The sequence below is a fragment of the Sinocyclocheilus anshuiensis genome, unplaced genomic scaffold (genome assembly GCF_001515605.1).
Source record: "Sinocyclocheilus anshuiensis isolate Anshui unplaced genomic scaffold, SAMN03320099.WGS_v1.1 scaffold162, whole genome shotgun sequence".
Lineage (NCBI taxonomy): Eukaryota > Metazoa > Chordata > Actinopteri > Cypriniformes > Cyprinidae > Sinocyclocheilus > Sinocyclocheilus anshuiensis.
The window spans coordinates 1,842,391-1,857,658 of record NW_015542351.1 but is presented as its reverse complement, the minus strand read 5'-3'; the positions used below and the strand labels follow the sequence as shown (position 1 = coordinate 1,857,658).

The 15,268-nt window shown below is 39.0% G+C and overlaps 1 protein-coding gene across 2 annotated transcripts in view; it reads left to right on the top strand.

Moving 5' to 3' along the window:
- The window catches only part of trit1 (tRNA isopentenyltransferase 1), a 48,744-nt gene that overhangs the window by 20,820 nt on the left and 12,656 nt on the right, over positions 1 to 15,268 (top strand). The window contains exons 2-7 of one of the 2 annotated variants that reach the window (XM_016490156.1): positions 508 to 648; positions 2,639 to 2,737; positions 3,447 to 3,601; positions 4,763 to 4,905; positions 4,983 to 5,094; positions 9,599 to 9,711. In XM_016490156.1, the coding sequence (XP_016345642.1) occupies positions 508 to 648; positions 2,639 to 2,737; positions 3,447 to 3,601; positions 4,763 to 4,905; positions 4,983 to 5,094; positions 9,599 to 9,711 (763 nt within the window). The remainder of the gene's footprint in view (positions 1 to 507; positions 649 to 2,638; positions 2,738 to 3,446; positions 3,602 to 4,762; positions 4,906 to 4,982; positions 5,095 to 9,598; positions 9,712 to 15,268) is intronic. The other variant, XM_016490157.1, reaches the window with a different exon arrangement.

Genomic DNA, 15,268 nt, shown 5'->3' with positions numbered 1-15,268 from the left:
ATAGACCGAATAGACCGATCAGTCTGCGCAGCGCTGCTTCAAGTCGAACACACCTATTGGGTTTGTGGTGGTGGTGGTGGTGGTGGTGGTGGTGGTGGTGTCGTTGTTGTTTTTGCGCGCCAGGGAACGTATATCCGCCATACGTCATCACGTCGCTATATCATTGATATCGCGATATGACACTTTTTTTTTTTTTATCATGTAAAAAATTATACCAGTATTATCGTGGACGGTATGATATGGCACACCCCTACTGTCCACTTATGGACTGATGCCACGTAACTAGGGTTGGGAATTCAGAACTGGTTCTTGTTCATTCATATACTGGAATCCAATGGTTTCATTGAGGTTCATTGAAGATAATAGATCTTTCTGTTGAGTTGCACACAAATGTCTTTCTGCTTCTACACAATAGTCAAACATACAGTACATAAAAACCATGACAATAGTTATGTAGGAGAGAGTGAGGACATGCCTGTGACCTATTTTACCTCTGTCTCACTGCAGGTTTACAAAGGGCTGGACATCATCATCAATAAGGTTACAGAGGAGGAGCAAGCCCAGTGTCGCCATCACATGATCAGCTTTGTGGATCCATTGGTTAGTGGATACACAGTGGTGGACTTCAAGAACAAGGCTCTGTCTCTCATATCCTTTCTGATATGTCCAACCCTTCATAGTGAAATTCCAGAATCTTCCAGGTCGAATTAAATTATTTTAGGTATTTTTCCATGTCTGTGCTTGATTCATGAACAAGTGACTCTTTATAAACAGTTTTTTTTTTAATGAGTCTATCACTAGATTAACAAAACTCTCTCAAACTTTGCTTGTGAAGAAAGGCCTGTTCATTCCGAGGATGGTAATTATAACGATAAAGTTTTAAAAATTGTTCTTATTCTATGAGAATAACGAAGTCAACATCACAGCTGTAACAACGATATGGAGGAACTATGTCATTGGACTCCCTTTCAGAACATATTTTTCCAGCTAAGGAACAATAAAAGCATTGACAGCCAATCAGAATCCACCTGACATTAAAGAGCTCAAGCATTTAAAGCGGCAAATGCGCGCTTAGAATGTTATCATGCGTTGGTGTTAACATTAAGTAGTTATTGCTATAGTTATTTTTCTCGGTGTGAATGGGTCTGACACTTTAGCGATCTGAATCATAGCCAGGGAAGCATTCAGAGCTGTCACTGAGTTTACAGTCGACCCCCTTACTGAACAGCGAGTAATTTTTATGATTGTCCTGTAATTTGAGGAGCATATTTCTCAACAGTCTCCCCCATAGTCTGGAACCCTTTGACTAGTTAACTGGGTGACTAGTCGGCCATTTTGCCCAGTCCATACTCCCCATAATTAATGGTTGCAGAAATTCATTTAGTTGACACGTTTAGTTGACAGCCCCTTCTAAATATAAATGCTTTTTATTTTGTCTCTGCAGATGAAATTAATGGGCCATTACTCAGCCTTTTAAGATATCATCTGCAAACTTCTTAATGATCATTCTGAGTAATTGTTCTTTTAAAATGTCATCGCCTCCCTGACATCAGTGACGCTGCTATTGTGAGACTGTCTTGTTTGAATGCGAATCCCAATCTTTTAATTTCTCGTCTTTTGTGGAATGTGGCATTTCCCAGCGAGCCACATGAATGGCTGTGGCATTTTATGAGTGGGCACTGGGTTGTACTCCCTGGGCATGCTCTTTCAGTACATGCAAGGGCATAACTGGAAATGCGTGTGACGGAGAGCGAGGCGCGTGGCTGTCCTCGTTTCCCCCGCCCGCCTGCTGCAGATGTTTGCTGAGAGATGAGGAGGATATTAATAGCTGAGGGAGATGCTGTGAGGAGGTGTGTCGGCTCTCGCAGTGTCTGGAAGAGCGCTGCCGCAGACACCTCACGCTCACGCGCAAGAAATGAGGAGTGGCGGGTCATGAGCTCCCCAGTCTTGCTCCCTCACTGAAGAGCAGTGATAACCACTGTAAAGCACGCAGAAATGGGGCTGCATTTAAAATTAATAATCACAATTAGGATATCAAGAGAAATAATCAAGAGTTATCTTCTGTCATAACCATTCAGAAATGCTTAACCACTCTTTATCGGTTTCTCGCAATCTCATCCCCAACCCTTTCCTCATGGCTGCCTTTCACTCCCTGCTCTTCTCTCCTCCTCTCTTTCGTTTTCTCCACCTCCCTCCCCAGGGATCACAGAGTGATGCGGGTGGGGTGGACAGTGTGTGTCCAGACTGCTTTGATTTTGATGCATGTGACCTGGAAGTGTGTGTTTGGCCGTCTCGATTGAGGAGGAGTGCTGATGCACCTTCTCATATTGAAGCAGTTATCGAATTGCTCCACGGAGGCAGCCTTTGATGTCGTTTAACTTTAGCAGAATCCCAGCAGTCGTGTTGAACCGGGTGTCCTCTTACGGCACCAGGCCTGGACATTACATGTATTATTGCTAGAACAGCTATAAATCTAGGAATATGATATTGCATTTCAGCCGAACACTGTAGCACTGGTGTGTTCTGCAGTCTAATCCAATGTGGTTGCACATGTATGATCATTGTGCATAATTTATGTATTGCTTGTAACAATGCCGTCATTTATCTGAAAAGCTCATTCCTTTCCTTAATTTCATACATAGAGGACATGCACCGTCAGAAAAAACTGCCCATCATTGTTGGAGGCACAAACTACTACATTGAGTCTATTTTATGGAAAGTGCTCATCGACACTGGGGTAAATGTGAATTTTAATGTTTTATGAGTATAAACAATTGCTCTGTTCCAAAATCTAGTGAGCTGCCTACATGGGCAGCATTTTGAAGTCACGATGTAACAAAAGTAGCGACATAGCTTTTCTTTTATTTTGGAAAAGTTCAACATACATGACCAGAGAGAAGTCTTTAGTTTCACCAGAAGACCAAGTTATGATATATTTTGATTAAAAATGACATTTATCATTTGAATCATTCACAATAAGATCAATAACATTCATTTAGAAAATAGAAATTTCCTACTTTCCTATTGCCTACTTTAAATATCATATACGTGCCTTAATCAGGAGGCCTGTTCCATAAGGAAGGAATCCTAATTATGTTGCCTTTTAAGATACCCCAAGAGAGAAGACAATCCCAGAATGCAGTTTTGAGTACTCTTTATTAAAATATCATGCTGTTAGCTTAGCAACATGCTAATGGCAAACTGTTAAAACCAATTGCGAGTCTCACTATTTGTGTGTCACAGAGTTGCTGCCTATGTCGAGTGTTCTTAATCAGTCTCTTATGATGTTCTGTGATGTTTTGGATGTTGCTGTAAAAGGCAGTAGGCAACGTGGCAGCTCTCTACATTTTGAAACAGAGCTCGTAAGTCGGAGTAATATTAAAAGGTTTTCTGTGCATCTGTTGGCAGATATGTTCTAATCGAGTCCTCCTCTGTCTGACCTACAGCAGGGGAGTGACACAGTGTCAGAAAAGGGTGGGACTTGTGAATCAAGGGTAGAGCTTGAGAAACTGGGAGGTCCTGAGCTTCACAGACGGTTGAAGGAGGTGGATCCTGACATGGCAGCCATATTGCACCCTCATGATGCACGCAAGATCGCAAGGTAATTACTTCAGTGATAGCATATAAAACATTGAGACAAAGCTTAATTACAAGTCACAGAAAAGACTACTGTGTATTTCCACTGAGTGAATATTTTTACCTTTGTCACAGATCAGCATGGTATAATTTAAAAGTATTTGTAAGAATTCTATGGCTCTGAATGGGTGCTACTTACTATACAAAATAGTCCAGTGTTTGAAAGTAAAGCTGCAATTAATTCAGGGTTTGAATTCCATTAAAATGTTTGGACCAGCAGGTCTGGCTCTTGGGATTAAGTCTGCATTTTGGGTCTTGTTCTTAGTGAGCCTGGCAGTGGTCTTGGTCATGGAACATCTAGTTTTGACTCCAGCTCTGTGTACGCAAATATAACCATTTTCTTAATTTGTACCTGTTCTGAGGTGTTAAAATTGAAGCTATCGAATAAAGTTCCTCAAGTGCACAATAGTGATAGTTCATGGGGCTTGAACAGCCAACCTTTTTAGATACCAGTCACCCTATTTACTGTGTCTTTACCCTTTATTCCTCTTTCAGTGAATGCTGTTTATTCTTATACTTTTTATGTTGAGTTGTTTTTTTCCCCCTCATATATTGTTACAAAAGGAGCGGAACTTGACGTGAACTTGGGTAGGAACCGTATCATTCTGTCTTGCCATGGTAAATTTTGGCATTTGTTGGGCATCTATTTCTTTCACCTGTGTGGGAGAACTGCTGATGGCTGTGGCTACCAAGCGTGCCTCAATTGGTGTTTGATTGGTATCAAGGGGCCGATTAGCACCTCTACTGAGCACTATGTGCTCGCTTAATTGATGCCAGCCTGTGTGCCACTGCATCTGCAGTATTGCTGCCGAGGATGAGCTCCTCTCCCACAGTTCACAGTGCTGATGTCTCCTCCTGATATCAGCTCCTTTTGAGAAACTCACAAGCTTGACACAATCCCATGCACCACCTCTGCAGCGTGACAAAACTTAAACTTCATTGTTCATCTTTTGTTTGGATGTTAGTAGTTCATCATGTTTCTGTTTGGTACATGGTGTGTTCTTTCCAAATAATATGTTCAGCTAAGATAATATTTGGCATGCGTAAATCTTTCAAATGCATTTGAGAAATGCATTAATTTAACTAAGTTGATGGCCAGTTGATGGGTTGGTTGATTGATTAACAGGAGTCTGCAGGTTTATATGGACACTGGAGTTCCACACAGTCGGCTTTTGGAGGAGCAGCGAGGACAGGATGGAGGAGATTGTCTTGGGGGTCCCTTGCGGTTCCAGGACCCTTGCATCTTCTGGCTGCACTACGAAACGAATGGTAGCTCCATTGTAGATTGGCACTATAACATGTCTGCCGTATCCTTATTTAATTTCCTCATTTGTCCTCTTCTGTAGCTCTGGATGAGAGGTTGGACAAGCGTGTGGATCAAATGTTGTCGCTTGGGCTGATTGATGAGCTTAAAGATTTTCACCAACGCTTCAATGACAAGAAGATCAAAGAAAACAGGTAGCTCTCACTGTTGTGAAACAGAAATTTTTAGATTCATGATAAACAGTTTATGAAACTAAACACTTGTGATTTTCTGACAATGCATAACCTAATATGCTAACTTGAATATCACATTGTCTTACATGCACTTCAGAGAAAAAAACAATGACACAAATGTAACAAATTAGCAGTTTAAAGATAGGCTGTCATAATTTGTTGTTGGTTTTATAGATTCATCAGTATCTATAATAACTTTATTTTACTAGTAATTGGTGAATAATATAAGCCACCAATCTGTTGTACACCTCTAGGTTTAAGATCCTCTATTTGGTTTTGGAACTAGGTCAGATTTGTTTTGTATTCATAATCCTTGTATTACCTCTGAATGAACCATGTGAAACTTATCTCGCACGAGCTGCCTGACATAAAAGCTGCACAGCTGTCTTTTCTTTTCTTCAACTGTCAGAGAAATACAAGAAAGCGAAGTTTCACAGGCTGAACCTGTTCTGCACATCAGACCTTTTAAGTTAATAAGTTCTAGCAAATAACCTGCTGTTCTTGTTAGGAGGGGGTTCTTGTCTTAAGTAATGGTGGGAATCCGGGGCTTTGACAAGTGAGACGTTGTCAATAACTGACGTAGATGTCAGTTGATTTGGGCAAAGTGGCCGAGTCGGTTGAATGACTCAGGTGTGTTTTGAGTAATGTCAGACATGGCCATAGCCAGCTATGAGGTCACCAAAGTCTGGACCTCGGTAAAATTTTCATGTTCAAAAATAAAATTTGCTCTCTGAATGACTAATTTGCTGTTTAAAACTCCTCATATGAGTGTGTGCATGTATAATTCAGTTTAGACAGTTTGCAAGAATGTTTAGCGTCCGTGGTATGAAAATGATCATTGCAAGATGCTGGCGGAGTGAACAAGGCTTGAGAGAGTTGTGAGTGAGGGCGCGGGCACAGCCTTCGTTGTTGCCAGATCCACCTATTATAAGTGTCTTTGTACTTGTTTTTTCCACTTAATTTGACACTTTAGAAAAAAAAATAAAGAGGGAAGTAGCAGTTTAGGGTTAGCGATATCTTTATCTTAATTACAAAAGATTTGATTTAATTTCGGTTTATTTTAAATTGTTTTGGTTTTTATTTGTTTTCATAGCAATATCTGGCAACACTGCATCACCGGCACTTAAACTAACAGTAATCCAAAAAGCCCACAGACAGGTTATTGCTGACAGGATACAACATTTGGTAAGACAAATGCAAAAAACAACATATTATCTGTCAAACGTTATCAACACTATCAAAAACCGTAGCATTTAACACTAGTACACAGACCTGTAGGACAAGTAGGTTACAGAATGAAATGAAATATGCAAACATTAGCCATGAAGAAGTCTATGCTATTTCATTAAGTATAGTAGTTATATTTTCACAGTCATGCTAAGAACATTCATAAGAGCACTAGACAAAGTTATCTATATAGCAAAGGTTATTAATGAAAACTGTAACAGTAATGTGTTGTTGTATGATTAATAAACACCTGATAAAATTATCCACCCCTAACCTATAGTAAAGTATTAACAAATGTTGATGCAATAAATATGGTATAAAATATGGTATAATTTAACAGTGTTCATCCCTCAAAAAACATCTTTCACGAACATCTACATGTCTGTCTCTTTTAAAGTGTTAGTGTATATAATGAGTTGTTTGCACAATTCTTAACCCCACCCCAGACCTCACTAATTTTCAAACTCCGTTTAAGGCCAGGATGTCAGAGTACATGGAGTTACGAGAGGTTGCATTTACACGTGTATGCCTTTTGAATTCACAGGAAATGTATTGGTCCATACTGCTGCCTAACATTTGATGCGACCGTGACATTAGCATTAGACTGTGATTCAGGGCCTGTTATCTAATAAACTGATTTTTACATTTCATTGAGCTTGCCGTATTTATGAAGACTATAAATATCTCATCATGCATATATACGTAAATATGACTTTAAAATGAACTGAAATGTAATGAATTTCATACTTTTTCAAGGACAGTCAAAGCCATGTCAGCATGTCTTTATAGTATGCTTCTCAAAGGCAAGCATCACCGGTACTGTTGCTCATACTTAGGTTAGGATTTAAACAACCCTCAGTGTTAAACTTTGGGACATAACTTATCCCACACCTTTTGAGGTTCAGACATCAATGAAATTGTTGACGATAAGTGCATGACACCCTGGACGCCATGACATCTGCTCATGACACCCAAACTATTGCGTAAAAACACCTTGGAAACCACTCATAACTGCCTAATAGGAGCCACTCACAACTCCCTCACATAGATATGCCCATGCAACCACTCATAACAGCCTAACAATTATATGGAAATGCCCTGGCAACCACTTATAACAGCCAAGGAATCACATGGAAATGGCCTGGCAACCACTCATAACACCCTAACAATCATATGGAAACACCCTGGCAACCTCTCATAACAGCCTAGGAATCATATGGAAATGCCCTAGCAACCACTCATAACACCCTCACATAGATATGCCCATGCAACCGCTCATAACCTAACAATCACATGGAAATGCCCTGACAACCACTTATAACACTCTCACATGTATATGCCCTAGCAACCACTCATAACACCCTCACATAGATATGACCATGCAACCGCTCCTAACAGGCTAGGAATCATATGGAAATGGCTCGGCAACCACCCAACCAAAACACCCTAGCAACCACATAGAATTGCCCCACCATCCACCAATGACACTGTAGTTTTGTAGTGGTGATTTTTGCAAAGACAAGCATCACGTGGTGGCGCAGTGCTGTCAGTCAATTTGCCAATCAGGCTATAGATATATGGCACAGCAGATTCAGCTGTAATCTTCAGATCTTTTAGCAATCAGAACATCAGCGAAGCCCATGATGCTGTGTCCCGTGCTTTAGACTGTATTTACTGATGCACTAACAATATTTGTTTGAAAAGGTGATTAATTATTGATTGTTAGTGCTGTCGCATGCTCTGTTGTGCGGGGATATTGGTGGATGGACTGCACTGCGGTGTGTCTGTGTGGATGTTGATGACACAGCAGTGTCTGGGGTTGGGCCGCTCTGGGTGTGGCTTCTGCTGATTGATGGCCGAATGCCTGGCTCTCCGTCCAGTCGATCGCACCCCGCCTCTCCTCTCAGACGTCTTCGTTGGCAAACTTGCCAGCCAAGCTCTTTTCTCCTCTTTCCTCACGTCATCCCACTCTCTTCCTCCTCCTTTTTTCTCTTCTTTTTGTCTGCATCTGCCGCCCTTCCGCCAGCCCTCTCACCTTACACTGGAAGCAGTCACAAGGCAGCAAGGTCAGACTCTGCCTGTCTCTCCTTTCCATTCCCTCTCGGTCTATCTCGCTCTGTCCTGTCAATAGACCCCCTCCCCCTCGCCCCGTCTGTACTGTCTGTGTCCCTATGACCGGCTGATCTCTGTTTTCTGAGCTGTATGATGACTCATTTTTACCCCAGGGGCTGGTGTTCTGATGCACCCAGTGACCGTGTTTCCATCTAAAATTGAGTCCCATTAAACATTGAATTTGATTTCACCCTTTAGTTCGCCCAAAGGGCCTAATACTTATAATATTGTTCTTTAAATTCTGCTACAGCCAAGCAATAACATTGATAATGAAACATTCAAAAGGAAAAGCTTTGTTGTTTAGTCTCGGTTTAATTACTGTAGCATTAGGTGTGTTTGTATAATGAAGTGCATTTGAAAAATGTGAGCTGTTGTGGAAAAAGTGCACAATCTATGGTGCTGAAAAACATGGGAGCACTTTAAACTATTTTTAAAGAACTCTTTAAAGTATGTAGTTTCATATGAGATGGTTGATGCTTTGACAGATTGCTTGTGGTTTCAGAATACTTTTACCAGTGCATAACGTAATATAATATATTCATAGCAGTGAAATGTTGCAAATTCAAGCTTTTGAGAGTGTTTCTATTTCACAAAAAAAAGCTTATTGTAACTGAGTTGCTGTTAAACTTCAGACATAACTGAACTTCACCCAGACGGAGCACAACAGAAGGCATTTATTTATCTTGTACATCAGATTTAGGTTCATATTTAATTGAAATTCATAGCTGAAAGAATCATAGCTGTAATAGCATTATAAACATTACCTATCCCTTACATTTTATAGAAGAAAATACAGTTATGGTTTGCTGTTTTTGCAGAACATTTTTCTTCCTCTTTTTTTAAATGTAATTTCATTAAATTATTGCTGCTTTAAAACTGTGTACAGAAATGTTTGTTTTGTTATTGTTATATATGTATTTATTAATTGATTCACACATTGTATAGCATGCATTTACACTACGGTTTAAAAGTTTGGGGCTAGTTTAAAAAAAAAAAAAATTTATACTTAACACCCTGGCAAAAACCCAGAGCATTCTAGCATTGTGGTGCTCTTGTGGACAAAAATCACTTACATTTACTTTAGTTGTGTACATAAGGAATTTAGTTTTCTCCTCTGTGTTTGCAGTCAGGACTATCAGCATGGCATATTCCAGTCTATTGGCTTTAAAGAGTTTCACGAGTACCTGACAGCAAGTGAGAACATCAGTCAGGAAGAACGTGACAAGCTGAAGATTAAAGGTAAGGATTCATTCTCCTTTTCATTTGACTTGAGCTTGAATGTCTTCAGTCTTTTGTTGTTAAACTATAAACAGCTGTCAGTTCAGGACTTGAGAATGAACATAGTGAGAATGTTGATGTTCTTGAAATTTCTCTGCATGAGAACAGTTATGAAACCTTTCCTGACTTCGCACAAAACAGAGCAAACAATCTCAGACACTCATGCTGAAAACATTCTCATGCTCTTCCAAGCAGTTTTTTTGTAACCGTCAAACAAACCAGCTTTTAAACAAAACACAAAGCAAAAACACTAGGTCCAACAGTGATTAAAATTGTCATTACATTATCATTGTTATACAAAAATATGACTACCACAATCAGACAAGTTCATTGTACATGTTCATTATTAATTGCTGGTGATTAATTCTCATTACAGTAATGATTTCTTATGATTATGCTAACATGTCTGATGCTTATGTAAACAAACCAACAATTAAATAAATAATACAGAGGGAAAGTATGTTTCAGACATTTAATAAAAACCATTTAATGTCATATCTATTAAATTATTTACTCATCTGTCACAAAGTCTTTGACTTATCTTCATTTGGGAACATTTTTCCTTAAATACTGATATGCGAATTATTTGATTAACCAGCATATGTAATTCAGTTAAAACTGGTAATGGATTGACAGTCCTATTATTTAGCAAACAGGTATTGTCTCCTGATTTTCAGTATGGGAATTGACAGCTGCAGTGGTGTTGGAGTCTGATCAGATGTCTAAAACATTCAGTGTTTAAGACTGAATGCTCTCAGTCTCTGTTAACAGCTGCTGAGGGGCTGTAGAGAGGGAGACGTCAGGATCTCTCTCTCTCTCTCTCTCTCTCTCTCTCTCTCTCTCTCTCTCTCTCTTTCTGTCAGTCAGTTGGATTGGTGTCAAGATCAATTACCGGCGCGCTAAGCATGAAAGTTGCAGCACTCATAACAGCACTCATGTCTGCTGAGAGCTCATAAGTGTGGATTGCTTGTGTTGAGTGCTGAGCATTACTGACTTGTCATTATGTCATGGAGTCAACAATACTGCTCTTGGATTGGTTAGTGTTGCTCTGATGTTTATATGATGGATTGTGAATTGCATTTATGTTTTGTGGGGATTCCGCTCCGCTGCCTGTGAGCCCGGACAGGAAGTATTTCAACAGTTCAGATTCAAGAGAAATCCCTGTGTAGTCAAATGTTATTTCGATTTGGAGATAAAGGTTAGAATCATGATTTTTTTGGGGGGGTTGTACTACAGCACACAGTGTGTATATTAGCACCGTTTGTTGTTTGCTTTGGTATCTGATAGAGCGTTTGGACCTGCATTTGGATTCTGGTTAAAAATGTGTCATGGTTTCCACAAAAATATTAAGCAGCCACTGTTTTCAATATTGATAATAATAATAAATGTTTCTTGAGCAGCAAATCAGCATTTTAGAATGATTTCTGAAGGGTTATGTGATACTGAAAACTGGAGTAATGGCTTCTGACAATTCAGGTTTGCCATCATCACAGGAAAAAAAATTACATTTTAAAGTGTTTGAAAATAGAAAATGGTTAATGTAGTCTGCATTTTCTCTGTGCTTCAAATTTAATGGGCGGCACTCTGTTCTGTTGTCTACTGTAGTGTTAGCACGATATATCGGTACTAAAAAGGTATCACAATATCCTGCTTTTAAAAATGTTGAGATTCCGCATTTTACTAGTACCGGTACTTTAAGAATGTGTTTTACTAAGCTGTATTTCCTGAGTTGCATCTACGTGTGAGGCTGATGATACAGTAGAGCAGTGTGTGTGCAGTGCTAGTCGTGCCAAACTTTATATATCTGCCCAGCGCAGGGCTGCTTAAACTTATTGACAATTTAAGAGTGGATAAGAAACATGCATGAATGAGAAAATAATAAAGCATGTGACGTGCATGATGTTAAAATTAGTTATTATTAGGGCTGGGCGATATGGCCAAAAAAATGATCATGATAACATTTTTCAAATCAGTTGATATCGATAATTATCACAATGCATTTCAAATCTTTATTTCTGTCAAGTTTAAAGGCAGATATTTGCTCCTAAGTAAAAGTTGTACAAACCAGACCAACAATTGTGGTTTTAAACTTCTCTTTATGGTCAGTACATGACAAACACTTCACGTTTTTGAATTCTTTACACTTTTCCAGTCATTATCCCTTAACAAAGTAAATATCTCTATAGAGAAATTCATTTCTTAGTTTCTGCATGTTCTAATGAGCGATATTGTTTCAAATAGGGGTGCTCCGATCAGGATTTTTGAGGCCGATCACAGAAAGCAGTATCTGCCGATACCGATCAACGATACCGATCTTTTTAAAGCCTTCTTTTTATCATTTATAACAATTTATAGTAATACTCCAATCAGGATTTAAACACAATAAATATAAGCAACACATTATTCAATGCTTTTTACTTTTGCATTTACTTTAGATTTATATATTAAGTTGCTCAAGCAAGTGGCAAAACATGTAAACTACTTTTCTTACTTTATCACAAACTTACCATTGACAGAAATAGTCAGCTCTACTGCCTTTCCTTTTGCATTGAAATCTTTATTATAAGCAATCCTGTGGTTCATAAAGAAATTTGTTTTCTACGGGTGCCATCTATTATTGCCTTGTTTATTTAAAAGTGCTCTTATCCTTTAAACCTAGCCAAAAAGCCATATGTGTTGACCTCACACAAGGTTTTCAAATTACTTTATAAGTTATTTAATTAAGAAATATGAAGGTGATTACCTCACTTTCAGCATTATAATTATTTTACCCGCACCGGACAGAGACTGAGACGGTGCCGCTGCATGTCATGCCAAACCTCTCACAGCAGCGTCATCAGCTTGAGATCGTTTTTTTGAGATCGGCCTTTTTAGAGACCGCCGATCAAACATCCCAAAGTGATTATCGGCCGATAGTGATCGGTAGCCGATCAGTCGGAGCACCCCTAGTTTCAAATCTCCACCTTGGCTAAAATAGTTGATTCCCCTCTTGATATTGTTCCATCAAGACTGATTAAACAAACATTTGATGTAGTTGGGCCTAGTGTTTTATCAATAATAAGTAGCTGCCTTGCATTGGGGACTGTTCCTGCCTTCTTTAAGCATGCTGTAGTACAGCCTTTAATTAAAAACACTAAGCTGAATCCAACAGATTATTCAAATTATAGGCCTATTTCAAAATTACCTTTTGTCTCGAAAGTGCTAGAGAAAGCTGTTCTAATTCAGCTGCTGTCTTTTTTGAATTGGAATTCTTTATTTGAAGTATTCCAATCTGGGTTTAGGGAGCATCATAGTACAGAGTCTGCACTTTTGAAAGTTCTCAACGATATTTTGCTAACTGTAGACTCTGGTGATGCTGCAGTTTTGGTGTTAATAGACCTTAGTGTGCAGCCTTTGACACCATAGACCATGAAATCATTATTGCACGACTTGAACGGTTGATAGGGATTTGTGGCACTGTTTTAAACTGGTTTAAGTCCTGTCTAACTAATAGGAGCTTTTCAGTTACCCTGGGTGAATTTACATAATCGTCGGCCTCTCTTATATGTGGAATCCCTCAGGGATCCATTTTCGGACCCATTTTGTTTTCATTGTACATGCTTCCAATTGGGTCTATTTTTAGTAAACATGGAATATCATTTCATTGTTATGCCGATGATACGTAAATATATGTACCAGTAAAAAAAGGAAGGCAACTCCTTAGGGCCTCTTCTTGCATGCTTAAAGGTGCACTAAGCAGTATTTGAAAATACGCTTTTGACCACAGTGTCCCAAAACAAACTTGCTGTCAATCAGCAGTAAAGGGCGTGTCTAGTAATGAGAGGGAGAAGAGATGGCGAGAGATGGCAGATAAAAAAAAGAGGAAAATTTTGGAGGAACAAAACATTTAAAAAAAAAAAGGGTTACGATCAGGCAAGAGGTAGGACCCACGTAAATATTGGAGTAGCTTTCCAGCGGTGGAGAGAACTCAAGGAGCAGGAAGGCGTGGAATCGGACGCTGAGGTTGCTTTGTTTCTTCTTGATAAGTGAGGTACGTTGATTTTTACGTTGAATTACCATAGTAACACACATCACTTTCACTTATTGATGACATCAATGTCATTTGTTCTTATTAATAATGATAAAATGACAAAAATGACGATATCATGATATAAATTGTTATCGTGAAATAAAATTACTCGTATTGATTTTGGTAATATTTCCCACCTCTAGCTCATGCCTCCAAATATGTGTGTGATGTGTGATTTATTTTGTGACATTAACTTTTTCACCATCTGAGTTTGATGGGGCGATTGAGGTAAATAATAACCGTCTTATGCGGCTTTATCCTTTTTGCTAACTTACCAATGTTGCAAATATCTATATATACCTATAGGCTCGGTAGTTGCTCACCATAAGTCCTGTGTAGTGGCACTGGCATGTGATTTTAAATTTTTTTTTAAAGGGGGATGAAATGCTCAAAAAGCAGGGCAGGCACACACAGGTCAAGTGAAAGATTTCAGTGTTGTTTTCTTTATATAAATAGATAAAATAACTATAAGCTCCATTTGGATCATCTGTTATTTAATTACTTCTGTTGTTTTATGTGTTTGTCCTAGTATCGGTTCAGTAGTAGTATCGAGATATTTTAGTCAGGTATCGTGTTGCAGTCAAAATGTTGGTATCGTGGCAACACTAGTCTACTGCACATACTTCAAACACACAAGGGCTCATGATGCAATAATTTCAGATATTTTGGTGCCACAGGTTACTGTAATATTTAACATAAAATGACGACACCAGAGTTTTGTAGACAGAGGAGGTGGTTATTTAATTTGGAGTGAGGAGCTCAATAAGAATTGCACACAAAAGTTCAGATGTTTGTCAGAATAAAAGCTTTAGGGTTTAACTGGACCACCTAGCAATGCTGTTTTTTAAAGAAATTAATACAAATGTATTAATATTGCACTATAATACTCCGGTAGTTATTTTAACAATGATTTAATTTTGTATTACAGTATTATAAGACTGAATTCCAAAAAAATATCCATATCACATTTAACCAAAACGAGATTGGGTTCTACTTTCAAGTTTATGTACAATATAAATTAGAGCCTGACAGATAAAAATATCGGTTTTGCCGATATTATCGGCCGATATGAGCCTGTCGCCGATATATCGGTAACGGCGAATATGCCGCCGATATTAACATTTTTTTTACAGAACATATAATGCAGATAAAATGCTTGAAATGGTGTAATTAGTTTGTCCAGCAGAGCGCGCTCCATTGTTTGCTACTGGCGACCTGGATGAAACGCTTTAAAGCTTAAGTCAATGGAAAACCATTGGAACTTTGAACGGCCATATCTCCGTAACGGCGCGGCGAATCCACACCAAATTCGGGGGGATCCATTCAGCTCGAGGAACCCTCTCGAACGCGAATCAAGTGTACGTCTCGAGGCCCTCTTTCGAATGAGACCACCCCCGCGTGGATAGCCCCCGGGGTTCGGGAGTTACGGGTGGTTAAATTCGCGGTCCG